The sequence below is a fragment of the Salarias fasciatus genome, chromosome 20 (assembly GCF_902148845.1).
Source record: "Salarias fasciatus chromosome 20, fSalaFa1.1, whole genome shotgun sequence".
Classification (NCBI taxonomy): Eukaryota; Metazoa; Chordata; class Actinopteri; order Blenniiformes; family Blenniidae; genus Salarias; species Salarias fasciatus.
The window spans coordinates 9,691,813-9,714,474 of NC_043764.1; the positions used below are offsets into that span (position 1 = coordinate 9,691,813).

The following is a 22,662-nucleotide window of genomic DNA, read 5'->3' on the forward strand; positions in this document are numbered from 1 at the left end:
ACCAGCTACACTGACAGCAGCTCGCCTCCTCGTCTGAAAGAGCGGCACGGAGCGCAATCATATGACGTCCGTCAAGAGGTGACTGAAAGGCTCTCATCATTAAGAAAATTAGCAACAATTCAGTTAGCCTCCCTCACTGCTTTTCTGTGTGCACCCAGACTCATGATCAAGTTACTCTTCTGAAAAATAAAAAATTAAAAAATCGGACTTTTGAGACTTATTCTCATCTGCTCATCCTTTTCTAGACAGCACTTGTCGAAAAACTAATTTCATATAGGATAAAATGAAAGAACTATTAGATTAGACCAGGTACTTTCTTGTTGCAACCTCGGAGTCATTGTAATGATATCTTCTGAATGAAATGTCTGGGAAAACCTCTGTCTAAACTGTTTTTTGTCATCTTGACATGAACCCTAATACAGAATTAAGATATTAAGCCAAACTAATGGTGAGAACCTGTTTTTGCTGGGAGAATTTGATTTAGGGTTTATGTGGAAGGTGGACCGGTGCCCAAGATGATTAGCAGAAATGTGAAACGTGTGCGCGTGTGCATGCGGTGTACGTACAAACTGAGGCATGCACACACACACACACACACACACACACTGGCCTCGGCGCTGCAAATCTTGCTCATGTCAAACCCCCCTTGTTGTTCCATGCGGACAGGACGTCAGGTCTCGCTCTCAATGACAGTGGTGGGGAAAATGAGCGAAAATCACTCGAGCGATTCCGGAGACTTTCCAAAGTAAAGACGTCCCGGTGTGTTTGACACTTCAACAATTCAACACTGTTTTTAGATCTGATGTCGTCATTGTGCTTCGGTTCTCACTCTGCCTTGTTATTCTAAATGACTGAGTGGAGGAAAGAATAACATGGCTGAATGGGTTTTTTTTCCTGCCCGTCTGTGTCTTTTTACGTCTTGGTGGATGTATATTCTTGTGGAAACGCTCAGTTCATATGCCCGTCCACGTCCCTGCTGAATATCATTATCATATATGCACACGCCCAAAACACACATGGAACACTAATAGTTTATTAGACTCGAACTCTTAAAGGCAAATAGATCTTTGCATAAAGCAGAAAAAAGAAAGGCTGCCTCAAATTTACATATAAGAAAATGAATGGTTATTGAGAGTTCCTGCTTCGCCCATGAAGGCCTTTTTTACTCTCTCTGATCTGATTCTGACAAAGACACTTACTGTGCAGGAACGTTAGTGTTTGCACCTAATAAAAAGTAATTAAAAGGCCCAGCTGTGTGCTCCAGGTTCCTCTGGGCTCCCTGCTCATACACTGAGGTCTACAGTACACCACAGGAACTGCAAGGAGTTAATGAAAATAGGTATTTCTGCAGCCAAGGCTTTTGGGCCATGTTGTGTATCTGATTATGGAAAATGGCAATCACAACAGCCACGGGAACCTGATTAATAGGTCACCACCTCCTATTTGAGTCACAGAAATGTTAAGCAGCATAAGGGATTGAGATTTAAAGGGAGAGTGGAAAAGTGAGTGAAAATGGAAGGAACCGAAGTGAGCAGTCTTGTATTTGAGAGTTCATGCACACAAAACACCAGGAAGGTGTAAAGTAGCCTGTATTTTATACATACTTCTAAAAACCAAACAGCATTTGACAGAAGTCATCCAGTGTGGTAATGAGGAGTGTCACTGTGGGATCATACCTTCAGGCTCTGAGGATGATCAATGGGGTTGTTAAAGATACGTGGTGAACACAGGGGGGGCAGCAGAGGATCGCACAGGAGTTTACCTGTGGTTTGCCTCCGAGGTCCAATGGGGCAATGCGAGGACTTTTAAATCAACGTTTAAGACATGTCTGCAATGGGAAACCTCATGCAATAAAGGCCAGCATTGTGGTGGAGATGCGTGAGGAGACTGTGGGGGGTTATTCAGCCAAACAAGAGGCTCCATTGAGGATGACTGGCTGGAGTGGCTGAGGTCTGAAACCAGTGACCAAGTAATAACAGTCCAAATCCCAGGGACAATATTTGTCGAGTCCTTCTCTCTTCAAAGACGGATGACTTTGCCCCGCGTACTTCTTCAGGAGCCTGCGCACCTTTCATCTGAGCCGAACAGATTAATTTATTAACTAATTAACAGATGCCGGTAACGAGTTATGAACAAACGATAAGGCATCAGGCTTCTAATCAAACCTGACGTTTAATTTGCTGCCCGGCTTCCTCGTTATCAATTACAATGTTCATTGGCGATAATTGACAATGGTTTGCACGGAGACACAGGAGGCCTGTCTTTAACAGGTTCCTTATAAAAAAAACCCGGCTCTGCTGTGGTGTTTCTCGGGGCAACGACAACCATATGTTTAATATTAGAAGAAATCTGTTCCACTGGAGTGCTCCGAAAGCTGGGAAAATTGGATTAAATTGGCTAATGGCATGTTTAAAACCTACATAAAATGAACGTGAATGGAAGATATTACAGCATCCAGTCTCAGGAGTTGCGGTGTTACGCTCCTTCTCTGGTGTTTTCGCTCCGTGTGTAAACTTGGGGTTTCTGTCAAAGTCAAATAATGATGACAAAAAACCACATACTGTTGGTCAATACTGTTATTAGAAACCACAGGTTAGATATCCCTTTCATTATGCTGTGGGACTGCAGGCAGATGTGTCGAAGCAACTCTTCGCGTTAACAGATGACTGCATGTGAAACGAGAGTGTAAGTGATTAAATAAATAAAAGTAAAAAAACAATGTTTAAAATCTCACAATTCGATATTATTTCATGTAGTTTTTTTGATTAAAAAAGAAATAGAATTCATTCATTTAGTGCATTATGTTGGTACTGAGTACTTTATGAAGTAAACTGAGCAGACTGCATGAAGCTTTACAGCCAATACATATTACAGACCTTGTTTTTCGAACTGTGAGTGGCAAAGGATACATATAGTTTAAATTTACAGGATGTCAAACATTCTTTTTTTAATATTACTTTGAAAAAAAGGGAATTCTGGCTGTTAGCCACATTCTTTTCATTGTATTTAGGAGGCAGCAAAAGCTAAAGGCAGTGAAAACATATCAGAGTTAACTTCCTAAATACATATAAAATAAAATGAGGGAAATGCTTTTTCTTTGCTTTCTTTCTTTTTGTCATTTAAGCAATCTGACCTTTTGATCTGTGATTATCCTAAACTTTCCATCATAACCAAACAGGAGTGGGTAAAGCTAACAAGGCCCGCTGTTTTTTTTCCCAGTAAGTGGATTTAAGGAGACGTCCTCTCAGCTCAAGTCCATGCTCATCAGGGCATGGACCTTGATTTGATTACGAAAAGACATGATAATGACCCCATTTACATTGGGAGCTTTCCTCTAGCTATACAATAATCTACATGGCAGGGGGTTTAGGGTGACTACAAACGATGGTTGGATGAATAAAAAAAAAAAAAAAAACAGATTTGCACAGCATTAGTGTTTCCTGTACAATGGTTAGTCTAGTCAGATCTTAAGCAACACTTGCAAGTGAAACGCCAGAATAGGACTCCTACTGTGAGAGCACTGGAAAGTACATTAGTCAAATCAAGCAGGAAACAACTCTGTCTCTTGTTATTTTGCGCTCTCTCTCTCTCTCTCTCTCTCATTCTTTGTCTCACGCTCCTCTTTCATTCAGTGCGACTGTCTGCAAACCGTCGCAGGGACTATTTCAGGTCGGTATCGGCCACCTTGAGGGTCAACCATCAAGGTAAAAAACACTTTTCTGTGAAATGCAAACAGATCAGACAAGCTGCGAGCTGCACCTGGAATGCCCTGTAGGGATATCTCGCTTCGTAAGCGCTTGGCCATCCGCCCTCTGAAGGCAAAACACAAAAGGCAAGCAAACACTAGAGGACGCAAAAAGGTGGGCTGGGACAGATAAGTGTCAGGGTGCGCCGGGACTTCATCTCCCAAATGTTTGAAAACAGGTACGTTAGCTTAGATTAGTGATTAGGCTATGAACAAAAGGCGCCTGGCATTGGCGTGAAAAGCCAGCTGTCAAAGTGCTTGATGGAGATACATGGTGCCATAGCTGGATGGGTATCTGTCACGTAGGAGCCTGACGATATGAGCGTACCCGCCAGACGTCTTAGCCTATCACTAAGTCAACAGTGTGCTTAACAGAAGAGCAAGCATTCTTTTCTCCTCTTTCCAGACATCACTGGATGAATGATACTGATATGGAAAATCACCCCACAAAGAGTAAATAGAAAAACAATGAGGGACGGAGAGGAAGAAGTTTGCCCGGCAACAAAGTCATCCCGAGGTCCTCGACTGCAAATGCAGCTGACACAGACACGGTGATGCATGCGTGCGGAAGCTTTGGAGTTCACCTTGTTCAAAAGGTCAGCTGTACATCAATGTACATTTCTAAAATCAATATGTATAATCATTTTATGCTTTAACACACACAACAGGATAATCTGGATGCCACTTTTGTGACTTTCAAGAAGGGACTCGAGCGAGATAACACACCCTCAAGCTGAAGAAATGAAGAAATATCAGAGACAAAGGTGTTAATAGGTGCTCAATGTTTTCACAAACTCTGATTCAGAGGTACATGGATTTGCTCAGCGGTGAGGCGGCAGGGAGAAGGTGTGGCTGTGCTGGTGTGGCTTTACAATGTCAAGAATGACGATTTGACTTTTCGGCTTTCAAACCTTTTTCATAGTTCAAACCTTTACCGATCAAAGGAATAGTTTTATTCTGTTGCTACATTTTGTACAACAGACACTGTTCAAAGTTTCTATTATCGCGTATCAATTCTGTAAGAAATATCCAAAGAAGAGTCGCCCTGCGCCCTCCTGCCACCTGAATCCTCATCGGACTTAGATTAGTGAGTCCATTCAGTGCCAATCAGCAGAGAGTACAATACCTCCAGCCTGCGTACGCCGACATATCTCCATCAATAGACAAGCCAGGCCAATCTAGCAGCGAGATAATAGCAGCAGTCACTCTGACAGCCAGATCCCCTCTCGGGGCTCTCTGCGGGCTTCGCCTCACTCTGCCTGCTCCGGTCTCACTATCCTGAGGGCTGAGCAGTCCTGCACACACAACCAGACAGACGCACACGTACGGCGGACCCGGGGCTCCGGCGCTCTATCATGTTGTGCTAAAGGGGGAGCATAATGGTTTTTAAATGGATGACTCAGTGCTGGCCCAGAGAGGGCGTCTGAGACAGAAGAGAATGGCCATGGCCTGCAGCGAAGCAGCTCTTAGATTGAGCTGTCCGTCTCGCTAAAATGAGCCTGAGTTAACACCGCTTCCAGTTCCCGACGCCCCAGGACAGACAATAGCGGGCTTCCTCTCTGCCTTTCTCCCTCTTTCTCTCCCTCTTCTCCTTCACGCTGTCTTTTCTGTTACACACCGTTTCCCTCCACCAATCTACGATTTCACTCAGGTCTCCGGAAAGCGCTCAAGACATCCACCGTGTGATCGTGAAGCCGTTCGGGTTCACTGCAGGATCGCAGCGCTTGCAAAGTCAGTGCGAAGAGTTATTGTCTTCGTGAAAAAAAAAAAAAAAAAAAAAAAAAAAAAAAAAAAAAAAATCCACAAAAATGTAGTCAGTGTAGTTAAAAGTGTTTGGATCCAAGTGTGCCAGTACATATGGCATATATCATTGCTGATGGGTAAAAACCTTGAAACTGCAATTTTGGTGATTTTGTGTTCTCAGGGATTACAGCGGCTGTATATACAGTGTACTCAGCAACCTTTGATTTCCGGATAATTCAATCAACTTGAAATAGAGTAGCCGTCAATAAAACAACTCAGCTGTTTTAGATGAATGAGTAAGGTTCCACTTTTTGCCCAACATCATCAATATTTGCTTTTTTTCATAAAATGAGAACACACTAAATTAAGCTAATCACTCAGACAGCTAAATTCAGAACTTAATCCAGTTAAGTTTTCCGACTCAGGGGGGCTCAGTCGTAATGTAACGGGGTCTTTCTGTGATATAATGTTAGTTACACCGCCGAGGGCTCACATGATGTCACTTATTATCTCTCATAACACGTCCCACTGTTTTGGCAGGCCGGAGCAAAAAGCACCCACAGGTTCATGATCACTCGTGCATTTGCGCTGCTGTGAGAAACATCCCTCCTGCATTTTCTTTCGTTTCTCCACCCATCCTCCTTAATCCCTGCTGCGCTCTTGTTTCTCTTAACATGCTTCTTCACTTAACCAAACTCCTGTCGCTCACTCCGCCGTCTGCCTGTTTGAGGCCGGAGGCTGCAGATGAGGAGCGGAGTGGATGGTGTAGTCGGCAGGGGAGACACGGGGTGAGCGGGACTCCTGGGGGAGTCTCTTGATGACTATCAACAGGCTGACTGTTATGACTATCCGTGATAAGAGTCTGGGAGAGGAGAGCCTCTGAAGGCTTCCAGTCTCAGACCAGACAGGATCTCTTAAAAAAAAAAAAAAAAAATACAGCCTGTACGAGAGTCAATCCTCTAATAACTTGAGGAGGAGAGAGTGGAGAAGACGGATCAATTGTTCCCTTTCTGACAGGTTTGGATAAAGAAATGAAAGGCCTTCACCCTGAAGGGAAACAAAAAAGACCCCAGGCAAACTGATCTCGGGCCTCTATTTTCAAAATGTCACCAAAGGCCAAAAAATGCATCAGCATTAGTGTTGACATCTATGTTGTCCTCCTATGGATCATGGACGAAGCCAAAACAAATAAAAAGAAGAGACAAGGGGATGGTTTACAGTAAATGTTTTTAAAAAAGTATTCAGGGGAACTAAACGCATTAAAATTGCAAAACTATGTCGAGGCTCTCCTGTTAGAGGGGGAGGAGGCGTGAGTTTGTCTGCCAGAGTCCTTCTGCCAACACATGTGTGGATGTATCTCTTTGCAGCCTTTTTTTCCCCCCAACAAACCAGAGAGCTGAAGCTTAGCTGATGAATATGCATCAGCCGGGTGTCTGGGGAGAAAAAAGGAAGGAGGAGGAAAACTGAGAGAAAACATGAGAGCAGCAGGGAGAGTGTAGCTTTTGGAGAGAAGCCCTTTGCACCCCGAATGGCTAGCCATAATACCAAGTTTAAAAGGAAAATGTTCCGCCTGGCACGCTGCCACATAGCGTGTGCCTGTGTGTTTAAATCTCCTGCAGTGTCTTTACAACCGGTGGGGAGAAAACAGACAACAACAAAAAAAAGCTACAACAGTGACATAGGTCCATAGAGAAATACCAAAAATCTCATTGTTAGAAAGAGATTCAGAAACACAAAATGTAGTGGTTTTGGAATATTACTCAAAGATCTGTTTAATTCAGGATAAATAACTCAAGCTTCTCAAGACGGTGAAATACGCTGGAGATCATCGACTGGTGGTGTCTGAATCAAGCACATCACCCTCCCTCCAGGACCAAGTTCCAATGATTACCTTGTCCAAGTCTCTATTTCGCTTTACATACAAATGTAATATGAGAGGATGTGAATGACCGGCCCCCCAAAAATTAACAGCAGTCAGCGAAATGAAAAGCAGGCCAGTATATTTCATCTCTGATTAGACATCTGAGAAAGAGAGACAGAGACAGAGACCAGGAGTTCCTTTTTTTTTTCCCCCCCTAATGAGCTTACTGAAGCAACTTCAATATCCTCTAATGTCATGTTGAAATGAAAATTAATAGTTCAATATACCGCCACTGCATTGGGCCACGCTTCTTCCATTTCCATATCAGATGGCGTGACCAAATGAGAGCGCTCGCTCCAGGCCGACGCCCAGCAAAGCCGATACCTCCACTAATCAGCCAGATTTTTCCATCTGACATTGCTGTGCTGCTGGAAATCTGGATGAGCGTATTTTGCATGTGTGTGTGCGCCCGTGCGTGTGTGTGTGTGTGTGTGTGTGTGTATGTGTGTGAGTGTGTGCAGGGATCAAAGATGAGGTCCAGTCATGCTGCGGATGCAAATGAAATGGGCATCTATGCTGATGATAAGACAGATGCCGGCCAGCATCAAGAGTGATGGCTGAAATGTGAACGAGTGAGTGAGGAGCCGATTGTTCATTCGGTGACTCCGCTTCATTTCTCCCCCGACTGTGTTTCTGTGACAGAATATGTAAATGCGCATAAAGTGATACATAGTGGTACTGAAATCAAATGAGAAACAAACTCAAAACAATGCACTCAGGAGCTGGGGGGCGGGGGGGGGTTCCTACCTCCCATCCGAAGGAGCTGTCCTTGCCCGTGGCCCCGTGGTGCTTGGTGCTGTGCAGACCGAACCTCTCACCAGCACAGATGCGGGTCTTGGCCCAGATGCCCAGACCGGCGCCGGGCACAGAAGACTCCCGCAGCTCCAGCTCGCCGGGAATGGGAATGTCGTCGGGAATGTAGACGGGCGCCTCGTAGGGCGAGCCCTCCTTGGGTGTGGTGAAGTCCTGGTCATTGCTGCTGCTGCTGTTGTTGTGGAGGTGATGGTGGGAGGCGTAGATGTGGGGGTGCAGCAGGTGGTGGTGGTGGTTGTTGTTTGGATGGGAGGGAGGCGGTGAGGGCAGAGGAGACATGCTGATGACGCCGTCCTCCACATCGTCTTCTGGGCTGTCGGCACCGCCGACGCTGCCGGCTGCTAGACCGGCGAGGTCGCCCTCTGTGTCATACACGCTGTCCACTGGCTCACTGTCATCTGCAAAACAAAGACACACACACACAGATGTTTGTTCACAGGGGTATACAGGAAGTTTGGCAATCCAAACGACAATGGATTTTACATGAGAAGAGCAAAATATTTTTGTATAATTTTGAAGGAAGCCAGAATGCGGTTTGGTATTTGAGTCAGCAGAGGAGGAATAAGCAACAGAAAGCAGTTAACCCGGCCTGCAAAACAGGACAGAAACCACATAAACAGCTTCGTCGGCAGTGCGATGAACTTGTAATTCGGGAAGCTGAGATAATCATAAGTGACTCTTCTTATCCTGCTTGTAAGGAATTGGAGATATTGCTCAGAGCTTCATGTTAAATGTAGCACATCGCACCGCTTCAGCAGCCTCAGTGTGCTTTACACACCTATTTATCCACACAGGCCAGCTGTCAACAAAGGTGACTTTCCATTTTTGGAAACAATCAGCTGTTAAGCAGTCGAACTGCGACAGCTCACTACTGTACATCCATCCATCTTCTCTGAGGTCTTCTTTTTGGCAGAAGCTTATGAAACACGTTTCACTTTCCAAACCTCCAAATTGTAAGAAAACCACACAGCTATCATAAAAAAATAATGAAGGCGTCCAAAGAAATGATTACTTATCCATCTCATGGTCTACGAAATGCTGAGTTGGCTGATTTTCTTAAGGTTATCTGAGAACAGTTGGTTGTCCAAGTCCTTGAATTCAACATCCATCTGTCGACATTTTTCTTTTTTTTTTTGTAAAAACTGGGTTGTGAGGCACTGAAGCTTTATGGCAACAGTTCTTTTCATCATTTTCACTAAACTCGGCCAGGACTCATCCTACCGGAGTCCGCTCGGCTGTATCTACCTCCGGCCCGGCTGGCCTCATCCCCTATCATTACTGGAGCATCCAAGAATTGACAACATGATTGTGCTTCAAGATCTCAACTTTCCGGCATGAATGAAAATGCTGATGAGAACTTCAAATGGATGTGCTGAAATGTGACGGGATGCATTCAGCATTTTGCCTGAAGCTGCACGCCGATTTTCTCAAGGACTCAGGTTAACGGCCTCATGAAATGAAGAATATATTTCCCCCCAGCTGCAAAGCTGTGTCTCTGAGCAAACTCCTCTTTTATCTCCTCATCTCTGCCAAGTAATTGTCATAAATGATTATTTTGGCATTTTCACGCTGAATTCCATCTTTTTCTCTTCCTGTAAAACTGATTTATCGAGGGTGGTTCTGTATCCTGTGTCCAACAGAAAAGCATTGAGCGTGACTTGCATCTGCTCAGATAAGAGTTGATGGATGTCGAACACGTCAAGCACTGTATATAATTTTGCATACATAAAAAAACTTCATAAATCCGAAAAATATTATACTTAGTACAGACATAACCGTGACTCTTTTTGAGAAAAAATAAAAAGGATCATTAAATTGAAGCCAGCAACATTTATCAAAACGCTTGAAAGGTTTGACGCCCATCTCTAGTCTGTGCTTATTTGTTTGTGTGTTTTCGTGTGGGCACACGAGCGTCCCTCTTCCCCGCTCCCTCCACAGACCTCGGTGTCTTTAGTCAAAGCACCACTACAGTTTTACTATCTAAACACAGCGACTGGCAATCAGCGGGCCAACTAGGCCCAAAATTACAGCAGGAGTGGTTCCAATCAAGCTCTCTCCCTCCTCTCCCCTCCATGCAGGCTGCTGCCAAGCCTGTCACCGCTACCCAGGTTTTAACTGGAGCTGCGACATGACATTATAAAAATTAGTTTGTTGGGATACGGATACGGATTACTTCATCGTGAAAGCTTCGGTTTGAAGTTCGATAAAATTTTGATGTAGGGGATATTTAAGCACAATTAAAATAACAAGACGCTTAACGTCTGCTTCTTCTGGGTAGTGTGAGGCCAAATGAGCTAACTGCAAATTCAAGTTGTGAAAATGTGGTGACAGAACATTGTACAACAGTGCATCTGTTCTATTTTCCTCTACTTTTAAAAAAAAAAAATGTGATTTTCTAAGCACACGTGCGCAGTGAAAGTTGTTAAATTAACTGAGATGTAAGCTTTAAATGTGAAATGCGAAACCCCGAAAGCATGCGACAGCGGGTATTTCACCGCCTGGCAATCCTTCAGCTTGTCGGCGTAGATTCGGGAAAACTTATCATATAAAGCTGAAGCGGTAAAATCCAGCCTTTTTTATAAGAGATTCTGCGTCATCCAGCGATTTCGAGTGGAAAGGAACCCATTTTTTTTAATGATCGCCGTTTCATAAGAGCTCAGGCCAGGCGTGCAATTAAGCATTGGAACATGTGAGCCAGCAGTAGCTTCCACTTTTCACAGATCAATTAAAGTTTTACTACTGGGCCCTATCTGCTGCTCCCTCGACATAATCAAAAGTGTTTTCAGGCTGTTAAACACTTTTTTTCACTCACTTTCTTTCTTCACTCCCCCATACTCACTGGCACTTGACCCATTGAGAGCAGTTTTGACAAGCAGAGAGACAGCCTTGGAAAATCTATTAAATACCATTTGGCTTTAAGAGCCTTTGAAAAAAAAAAAAAAATGCACAGATCGCTAACTCAGATAATTGAGTAACAAGGAGAAGGAGAAAAAAAAATCCCTCTTAATTTTAATGAACAAAACATCGTTTGTGAGACACACGGAGCAGTGAAACCAAGCAGAAATGGCAAGCGCAGTGTGATATTAAACAAGTTCAACTTTCAGTCATAGCTCTGCTAATTCATAAAAAGAGTTTCCTGGAATGGGAAGACTGTGGATTTTTCAGATCATTCTCCTCCAGAGAGAAGCCAGAAAAGCCCCTCTCTCTCCTCCCCTCTGTAAGTTGGACATGTTCGACCAGTGACGACAAAAAAAAAAAAAAATTACAGATGAGAAAAGTAAGCAGGAAAATAAAGCGAAGGGAAAGAGGGAGGACAAAGGGGAAGAGGTAAAGCGCGAGTTGAACCGCCGATGACTGAGCTGCTTTTAAACAGCTGTGTGTTAGCTCTGGGTCTCCCAAGACCCGGTCCGAGATGTTAGGTTCGCCTCCCCGAGGGCTTCTTAAAAAACACCCGGGCCAGATAGCGCCTTCCTCTCTCTGGCTCCCTATGTTGTTCTTTCTCCCTCCGCTCCTCTCGCCATCTCTTTCTCTTTTACGGGGAGCTATTTATCCTGATTACATCAGGGGTCAATCATTAATTCGCACCTTGGGGGTCCCGGTGCTGGCCGTGGCTACAATGGACTGCTTGTTCAGCGGCTGTTATTTCAGTGGAAAACTACTCCGCTCCGCCTGAGAGCCGGGCCCGGGCCACATGAAGGCATCCCATTTATTTGATAAATTGTAAATGCATGCCATAAACGCAGTTCTTTGCTTTGTAGCATGGCTAGCAATAACAAAGATTTTTAGGGCACGCATGAACACAGACGCGGGCTATCGCACACAAACACACATCTGTTCGCAACTGGAGGAGTTGCACTTAAGCACATGTGCAAGAGATCAGATGGTGTTATAGGTAAAGACGGTATCGTGTAATTACTACATGTCAAGGGGAAATAACCAGATACGACGTCGATATGACATTTATTGACACTAACGTCTAAAAATCCACATTGAACACGATCCAGCATTTTAAAACACAAGCAAACAAGCAACTGAGGTAAATCACCATTTCCTGTGCCTTTTTACAACAGCCAGGACTAAAAAGAATCAAAAAATGATCAGTAAATAATAAATAAAATATGAAATACTGATAAGATTGTAATCAGCGTTGCCATGGCGAAATAACTTGACATGGTGCTGAAAATCAGCGGTTTAATCGAGGGCCTTACAGCGGGCAAATTGTTCTGTGGTTGTGTTTAATCAGAGCACTCTAGACTTAAATGCGGAGAGATAGAGATCTGCAGTCATTTTCTGCCGTCTGCCTGGACGCACACAAACACATGTGCCTTGTGGCGGACGGACTGAGCTGCACTGTCGACGCGGATCGAGACCAAAGGAACAACACTGACTGGATGCAAGTGGATTCTGGGAAAGCACTATTGAGTAATGCATCCATTAAGGACAGAGTCATTTCTTGCAGAATTTGCAATCATGTTGTTAGAAAGGAGGGGTTGAAAAAAAAAAATATCTTCATATTCCAGAGGAGCAGAGCACACGCCACAGAGTTCTGGTATTTCCAGCCAGGTGTGTGCATTTCCAGAGACCACAGAGGAGTCATGGCTGCGGCTACAACAACACGAAAAGAAGCATATCTGCCACTGATGGCCAGGCCATCATAAAACACACCTTATTTTTCTTACTGTTGTCTGTAACGCACATGCACACACACACACAGACGGTATCTGCCTCTGGCCGTAAATTGATCTGGCTCAGTTCAAAAAGAAAACCAGCCACTGATGAAAAGACAGTGTCCAGGGAAAAGGCAAAACTATGCAAAATACTGCGACGGCTCCAAATATGGGGAGAAAAGATCGTCTGGTGAATGAAAAAAGAAAAAAAAAAAAAAAGAAGTGAAGGCAGGAGGAGAATGTGAGCAACATGACAGAAATGAAAAATGGGCGGCTGGTTGAGCAATAAATGACCAAACATTTTGATGTGGAAGCTCTGAGCACACACGTGTGTCCGTGCATGCGTGTGGGGCGGCGCGCCGGGCCTAATCTGCTGTTTGTGCCGCGATATTGCATCAATGTGGTCCCACTTAGCAGCGCTATTGGGCCACAGAGTGATATTGGTACCTGTTCCTGTGCAGGAGGGAGGCCTTTGATGATTTAAAAAGAAGAAAAAAAAAAAAAAGCCGAACCTCCTTCCCTCCTAAGATTTAAAACAGGAGGGATGCAGCTGTAAAAATCAAACGGGGGCAAATTAAAGGTAGAAATAGCGAGAGGAGGGAAAAAAAACTGCACAACGGTGTGTTTTTCCACGGTGGCACTGTGGTACTGTATATCCTAAATGATGTCTAAATGGAAGCATGTGACCCAGCGGCTGGAGGAGGGCGCCGAGCGGAGGAGGCGTTTTGCTCGGCGTGTACATTTGTGTGGAAGTAGTGAGTGAGCAACGAGCGCACGGTCAGCTGCAACACCGGCGAGAACGCCACGCCGTTCCCCCCTGTAAACGCACCGGGGAGCATTTCCAAACAACACTGAGGACGACAACGCAGCTACTTCAGAGTCGGCGGAACAAAAGAAAGAAAAAAAAAATGTAACATCTGCAGCAACATTGCTGCACATGTACTGCTGCTCAACATGGCAATTACACAATAGCCATGACATGCTCTAACTATAGATATGACAGCCCTGACAATACATGCTAGTGTGACTCAATTTATAACACTGATGTAATCAGCAAAATGTGTGCTAAACGATGTTTTTTTTTTTACGACTTTAGGTGCTAACATGACCAAAAAACAACGGAAAAAGCAAACCTGAAATACTGTATCCATTTATTATCTCTGCTCACACTCTCACACACACGCTCACGCAAACACTTCGATATATACAGAATGTATAAACTCATACAAACTTATATATTTACCCGTCAAGGTTCATGAAGGTTTCTGTCATTGCTTCTCTTCCATCATTTGTCAAACATTGGTTAAAAAAAAAAAAAAAAAAAAAGGATCATTCCCACTTTAAAATCAACAAACGGACTGAATCTGCTCACTTCAGCCAAGAAAAAGAGTGAGTGTGCATATTTGTGTTTGTGTGTACGACCAGCACAATATGGTTGATGTATCGATGTGCCATTTGTGCAGAGCAGCCCGGAGTAATTCCATCCTCCATTAAGGTGTGTGTGTGTGTGTGTGTGTGTGTGTGTGTGTGTGTGTGTGTGTGTGTGTGTGTGTGTGTGTGTGTGTGTGTGTGTATTGAGATCAAGCCTTCAGGCAAGTAGGAGACAGCAGGCAACCTCCTGCAGCTGAGAGCAAGTGTGTGCTTGTGTGTGTGTGTGTGTGTGTGCGTGTGTGTGTGTGTGTGTGTCTCCATGGTCCCCAGGGCCTCCTCGGACCAGGCTGCTGCAGACATTTATTAACAGAGCAGATTAATAGCACTCGAAGAAAACATGTTCACAAACATGATAAATATTAATAATAATCAATATTGAGTTACATTTGCCAAATTGAGTTGCAAACATCACCCAGGGGGAGGGAGTGGGGGAGGGCGGGGGGGGGGGGGGGGGGGGGGGGGGGGGGGGGGGGGGGAAGCAGTGACTGACAGAGAAAAATTAAACAGGAGAAGAAAGGATGAGAGAATGAGAGAGTGAAATAAGCAAACAGTTGAGATTTGTCTTCCAGTTGACCTAAGTAACTCATCAAAGATTTTTATGTGGGAGAGAAGTTTAGAGGATCAACACCATGAATTGCATTACATGACCATAGCTACTAAAACCCTCTGTGTACTTCCAGCGCTGCAGACCACCAAACATAGGAAACATTTGTGGGCTGGTGGCACCGGATCAGGGACTTCATGGACCCGAAGCGTATTCACACAAACAAGGTGGTCCGGCAAAGTTTGATTGTCCACCACCACAGTCAAAACGCGAAACACAATTCCTGTAACAACTGCACGGTTTGAATGGAGTCACCATTATGAGGCAGAATCGGATTTACGACAACAGCCGTCACTGCCGCGGCAGAGATGGGAATCATTACAATGATTTGGTGGGGAGGCTATTTAAAAAAAAAAAAAAAAGAAAACCCAAAACAAACAAAAACAGAAGAAAATGACTTTTACTTGAAAGGAACTACAGAAAAAGGCTTGTAAATCGTAGTGTCCAAGTGTGTGTCTCTACACTCAGTGCTGGTGCAGCTTCATTTAGCGGGCCGCTGGGGAGGCCAGACAGCCAGCTCAGGGAGCGCCGAGGCAGACAGCGTGCAGAACAAACCCATCCATTCTGATTAACCAGGGACCACAGAGACTTGTGTGCGCGTAGGTGTGCATATGTGCAAAAGAAAATGTATTTTAAGCATTTCCTTTTGTCTCCAAAAAGGTGAGAGGAGGTTTCATTTTGTGCTTTATCTTGTTCTCATTGTTCGATTCATAAAAAGCAACAAAACTGCAGAGAGGGACAGAAATTCCTCAGTCTTGACAACCCAATTTTTGAAAAGGGGAAAATACTGTTTTCTAATACTTTAGATTTGACTTATTCTTTTTTGAAATTGCAGCAACTACTCCTCACAAACTGACAATCACCACAATCAAATCAAAGAGCAAGGCTGATGAGCAAATCGGGTTTGTGACATTAAAAGCCAAAAACTGCTTCATATTCACTGACTGTGTTGCATGATAGTAGTGTTTCATATCTGAGGGTGTGTGTGTGTGTGTGTGTGTGTGTGTGTGTGTGTTGTAGTGGATGGTGGACTGGAAGCAGCACACACTGCTCCATCAGTCTATTACTCTCCAGCCTCGCTCCTTCTCCTCTCTCCTCCCGGCCCGCTCCCTCTAGTCATTAGCCAGTGAATTAACGACAATCGAGCATGCTATTAATCACCCTGACAAAAGTGTTAGCATTGCCTGGCTAGGCCGGCACGAGACTGTGGAGGAGGAGAGGGAGGAGGATGAGGAGGAGGAGGAGGTGAGCGAGAGAGAGAGTGCATTGACTGGGAGGGTCATGGGAGACTTGAAGTCTGTGGGGAAGTGGAAGAGAACAGAGAAAGCATGAAAATGTGGTGAAGGAGGAGAGGCTGGAGAGGAACAAAAGACATTTGACTGTGAGGAGAGAAGTTATGCGAGCAAGAAATAAGGGGGTAAAAACACGTCTCCGCATTTCAAGATATTTAATTGTGTTTTTTTTTGTTCTAGCAGAGCACAAAACGTTATTTATACCTCCAGAAAACAAATGTCCCCAAGCTGACGGGCCATCAGCGAGCAACAATAATAAACCAGTTGACCATCAGTGGTTTTATGAAGCTGAATGGACAAAGCTGCTACTGCAAAAAAAAAACAAAAAAAAAAAAACGGAGAGCCATGTTTATATCCGTACATGAACCTATTTCTGAACATGCAATTTCATGTAATTTTAGTTGGACGTTAAGAAAGAGAAATCCATTACGTCGAGTATAATGGAGTTCAGCTTGACTTCAGAAAATCATGCATTTAAATGTTGTGTAATTATTCTTATATTAAAAGTTACTGATTGTTGTATTTTACATTGTAAAATTTCATATGGATCGTTTAGAGCATGCAATACATGACTTGACTACATCTTTGCATTTGAGGCCACACAGGTAAAAATAAAGACTAATATTTGTAGATCAATTTTTTTTTTTTGGTAGGAAGGCGTGAAAAAACAAAAATCTATTTTTGTACCCGAACACGTGCATCTCCACAGGAGCAAAACAAGCATCTGAAACGTAATTGATCTTGCACCTGAAGTCTCACAGCTACCGAGAACTCCCTGAAGTCTCATCCCGGCTCCTCTCCCTCCCTCCCTCCCCACAGAGAGACCACCTGCTGGGAGGCCTGAGCCGCGGACGTCAGGTGGGTCACGGCCGTCACACAGTCCCATGTCATCGGGCTGTCACAGTGAATGGAGCTGACATGGGAGATATGCTAATCCACTTAGCTTCAAACCCAGCCAGGAGGCCGATCGGCGGCCCCGTCTCGGGCCGCAATGAGCAGAACACACACAGACACATTAAGCCATGTAACTCTGAACTTTCAAGAATATGTATATTAGATTAGATCAGATGAGGCTAAACGATCCCTGTGGGCACATTAAGCCGGGGCTCAATAGGATATATATTATAGTAGAAGAATAGGCCGTACAGGGGGTGGACATATTAACCCGAAGCACTGTAAAGACGAGGGTGAATCAATGCAGCAGCCTCTCAGTACGACTGTCTTTGAGGAGCTTCTACGATTCAGGCTGTGATACAACTGCAGCAGCTCATATCAGGAAGTGAATTTCAATTTTATTTCAGTGACTTCATGTCAATGAGAGGATATCTCTCTTAGTTGTATCTGATTAATAAATTGCAAGTGTGCACATACTGCCATTTTATATTGATTTTATAGACAAAGACAGTATATCCCATTATCCAATCCACCATTTTTTAAAGGACAGAATAAGAGATTGAGCTTCGGATAGAATTGACTTCAGGAACTTTTTATGAAAAAAAGTTTCTAAACATATGACAGTTGGGAGATATTTTAATTTCAATGTCTTAATCACTGACTCAGAGAAACAGCGTCCCTAAATTTTTACAATCTTAGGTGTGAATAGACTCATACAAGGAAACTTCTACTTTACAAAGACTGATTAAAGCAGCAGAGAAGGTGGAGGGCTACAACAATACATAACAGTAAATTCCCACAAGCGTGCACACACGCACACACACACACACACAAAAAACCTCATTCACTCTGCACCAAAGTGATCAAAGTCAGCCAGCAAGCAAGTAGGTGTCAGAGTTCAAAACTATTGCGCCACTCAGCCAGATGATATCTCAGGCCGATCCATCGTATTTCCCGGCCGTGACTTCCCCTATTAGGAGCCGTGGCGGAGCTATTACTAATATGTTCACTATCCCACAGAAACAGGAAGGAAGAGAGGGAAACAGATGGGAAGGCAGGAGAATGGCGAGCGAGGGACACAATGCTCACGGCTCCCTTCCTCCTCCTCCTCATCCTCTCTACCTCCGTCTCCCTCCTCTGCTCCGAGCTGTCCTCGGAGCGGGAGAGAGAGAGGGCGAGCGAGGGAGAGAGCGGAGGCTCACAATCAGTCTGACAATACTGTATACAAGTGGCTGCAAACAATGGAGGTCAACCACAAAGAATTCTGGGAACACGGGCACAGCCTTCTTCTCCGCCGGGTGGCTCCTGCATGCCGGACCCATCGATACGCATCGGCCTGCTGAGACTGGCCGGTGCCAGAGAGACGCAGGGAGCGAGAGAGAGAGAGAGAGAGAGAGAGAGAGAGAGAGAGAGAGAGAGAGAGAGAGAGAGAGAGAGAGAGAGAGAGGGGAGGGATGTGAAGACACGACGCTCGTAGGTAGCTGCGTCGCATTGTTCCGCGCACACGCAAGTGTGGGAAAAAAAACTTTAGATGGTGAAAATGTTTTTTAATCCATGAAATCAAATCCTTATGCACATGAAAACACACACACACACACACACACACACACACACACACACACACACACACACACACACACACACACACACACACACACACACAGGTTGAGAGTCAATTCCTCCCATAATTAGACCACTTAATTAACACTCAAAGAACCACAGAGGGAGCTGGGAATAAATACTATAAGGCGTGTGTCACCGTGTGTGCGTGCATGTGGTTAGTGCCTCAGTGAGTGAGTGGTTGGGACTGTGCAACAATATGTGCAAAACTATCTTTCTCTTTTTTTTTTTTTTTTTTTTTAGTAGAAAATGCTGAAACAAGAGAAAAAGAAAAGGGGGGAGGAAAGAAAAGCAGAGTTGGACAGACGTGAGGAGAAAGAGAGAGACAGGCAATTTCGTCCCTCTCCTCTCTAAGTGAGCAGGGTGTGGGGTGAACGCGGTCCATTTGGAAATAATTGGCTGGTAATTAGGAGGGGGTCGACAGGTCGATTTGGGAACAAATGGCTGTCTTTAGCTCAGGTGGCCCTCCACATGAGATAATGGGAGCTTTACTTCCCACTTCGCTCTCTCTCCCCTTTCCACTGGCTTCTCCCCCTCTTCCATATCCGCTATGGGCTTCATCTTAATACCAAGAAGAATATTATGTCACGTTTTTTTTCTCTCTCGTCTTTTGTTTGACCAGCAGATATCCCTCAGACTGACTTGCTAAATGCTGTACTCACTGTAGCTGTAGGACAAGTGTACAGAGACATGAAAGGAAGTCCAGAAATACAACAGTGTGTGTTTGTTGCCCCCCCACCTCACTCCCTCACCCCACCGACTACATGCTCTCTCTCTCTCTCTCTGTCTCTCTCTCTCTCTCGTCCTCCCATTCAGCAGTGCTGGGGTCTTGTTTGGCTTCCTGCTGTTTGTGTCCAGACAAGGTCTTGATCTGAATACTGATTCCCCATTGATAGGCCAGCACTTCCGATCTAATTAACTTGTTTTGTCTTTGGCTAAATGGAAACGTCCGAGAGAGAAAGAGAGAAAAGAAAAAAAAAAAAAAAAAAAAAAAAAAAAGGGGAGCCACACCAAACAATGTCACTGATCTTTTCAGGAGACGCACCATAAATAACAACAAGTAAATACAAACAGGACGGAGGTTAGGGGAGGACATGCTTCAAAAAAATAATCTAAAAACAGGCACTTAAATGCAAGCACTTGTCATAAAAAAACGGAGAGGAAATACTTTGCATTCACAGCAACGCTGAAACTTAGGCCCGGCTTTCTGTGGTCTGAATGCAGGAGCAGAGTCACTCAGCTGAATGGTGGCAGCAGCTATAAAAACAAAGTTAGTGTTTACTACAACGGTTTTCAAAAATGTGATTAAAATAGTTAAATGTCAACTTGTTCTTAAGCTGACTTGCAATTGTGTTTTTAGTTTTTGGAACATTTTCGTTTTCATTCATCGAAAAAAATAAGCAGAGGACAACATCAACAACAAAAATAAAACAACAGATATCGATACCGTGAGGAGGCAAGAGGCTGACAGTCACCTCAACATGCACTGAGAGAGAGAGAGACATGGTCACCGAACAGGCAGGGAGGTGGACGTGAGGAGTGACGGCAGCGGAGCTCACATGATGATAAACGGCCTTAAAAGAAAGCTGCACAAACAAAAGAACAAGGGGCTTAGACGGATTAAAGAAAGAGGAGAGCGGCGGACAGAGGGAGGATCAAAGGGGATGTCCGCTGCTGATACTGTACCTCAGATAATGTGTGGCGCAATTAGCGCACTGTGACGATTTCCATTAGAGCTAATCAAATATTTATACTGCCTTCTGAGCATGTCACAATGCTGTCCCGGCCCTTCATATCAATGTGACAAATGCCTAATGAGAGAGTGGGTGTGTAGACAGCGAGAGGAGGTGCAGAGACGGGGGAGAGGGAAGTGGAGAGGCGAGGAGGAGGAGAGGTGTTAGAAGTAGAGTTTGCTCTGTGTTTCCCTCTTCCACATTTGGGTTGCAAATGGTAGGCCTCTGCCATCAATTATAGTGTTGGTCTGGTGGCAATGAATGGCTATGTTTGTGTGTGTGTGTGTGTGTGTGCGCGAGTGTGTCTTACTCTCTTTGTGAGATCCGAAACCTGAGAGCAGACTGCACTAGCGGGGTCCGACCGATGTTTCATATGAATAAAGCGGGTGTAATTTGCTTTCAGGGCTCAGGTGCGCGACGGTTGGGGTTCGGTTGTCTTTCCTGAGGGTGACACTGTATGAAAGCAAATGTACTGTGTCAATAAGTGGGTCTCACAAAGCAATGTCGTGCAAATGTGTGCGTGTGTGTGAGTGTGCGCTGAAACAAGGACAAGGCAGCGTTGATGCTTCCTCGCTGGGAGTCATTAATCACACCGAGCTGGATGCAGAACCGGCCCAAATTGAGCTCATCAGTCTGTGCTTTAAGCACAAATCAAGCCACCAGCAAAGGTGAAGGAAAGTAGAGGTGGAGACGGAAGGCAGGGAAATAAATTTTAATTTACACTATTTTACCTTCCTACCTGTCTATAATGGCTTCATTTACAACCCAAAAGTGGTAAAATCCCCTTCAGATCAGGAGAGCTCAGCTAATTGGAGGAAACCTTTTACATTTATAAACAGAACAACTGCATGATATAAATAAATTTATTGTATTCAACAGCCCCAGAGACGTTTACCTGTTTATTCTGACTCCAAAATGTCCAAAATGTAAACTTCAAAATGTTTCTAAACAAGGATGTGGGAAAACACACATTTACCCACTCCTGACCAGAGACACAATCAACTTAGCATTAGGGGTAACAAGATGGGCGGACCTCGAGGGGTCAGAGGTCAAGTCCTGCCCTGCCAGACAGATGGAGGAGAGTGGTCAGGGACTTGAAGGATGAGAAAAGGATGAAGGATGGCCCTTGTTGAGCCCTGTGACAGTCTGGGATATGGATGACCCTCCACAGCAGTGTGACAGAGCTAAAGGCTCCCGTGTTCATCACAATAACCGGCTGGTCAGAGGTAAGACAAATGAAGACAGAACTAAGAATGAGGGAGGGAGCAAAATCATCAAAGTGCTAAATATCAGGACAAAAGGAATATAACGGGTGGCAAATTAAAAAGTATCATCATACATAACAAATCTCTTTAAATGAGGCTGATCATTAAGGTGCAAAATTCATTAAGAGCAATAAATGAAAGAGCATCAGGAGGAGCAGACATTTTACTACCAAACATATAAAGGCACAAAGAGCCAGTAATTGAACAATGTTCCTATTTATATCCTACATGAAAGCAAACAGGAAGTGAAATCACACAGGAAAATCAATTCAACAAACAGGAAAGCTGAAATTTATTCATTTGAATATAACAATGTGCTAGATGTGCAACAATTCTCCCTTTAAACTTATTTCCTGTGGCTGCTTCGAGGCCACTTGATAATTACAACCGGAAAATCTCCTGCTTGAATCCCTCTTTCTAACACACATAATTAAGGATAGGAAAAACTGTCAGGATAAGATGCTGCAGCGCGCTAATCTGCAGCACAAGTGATAACATTCAGTGGGTGAAACCATGATAGATGAGTATTGATCTTGTAGTTGTTGAAGGGGGGCGAAACAGATAACTAGAGCACTTTATTGATATTGATTGAAGAGTCAAAATGAGGAAATAACTTCTTAAAAAAGTACCTCGCTGAATTATTGTGCAATATTCGATCAGTTTCTGTGGCCGAAAACGCGGATTAAGGTTATATTTATACGGCATTTGTGAACGTTAACATTTGACTGAGGGAGAAAACACAGAGTCGCACATGCACCGACACCCGGAGAGCCACACTGATACAAAAACTAATATTTGGTTCACCCCAAGTCGTCGATATTCACGCCGAACGTGTTTCCTCTCAAACAGCGCAGGAAGACGAAAACAATGCCATCGTGACAGCAACAGCTAGCGACGCGTACAGAGTGACCCGAACATCGACCACCCGACGTTC

General features: G+C 44.3%; 1 protein-coding gene across 2 annotated transcripts in view; it reads right to left on the reverse strand.

Moving 5' to 3' along the window:
* The window catches only part of prdm16 (PR domain containing 16), a 175,731-nt gene that overhangs the window by 107,999 nt on the left and 45,070 nt on the right, over positions 1–22,662 (reverse strand). For both annotated transcript variants that reach the window (XM_030119689.1, XM_030119690.1), the window contains exon 2: positions 8,157–8,620. In XM_030119689.1, coding sequence (XP_029975549.1) covers positions 8,157–8,620 — 464 coding nt within the window. The remainder of the gene's footprint in view (positions 1–8,156; positions 8,621–22,662) is intronic.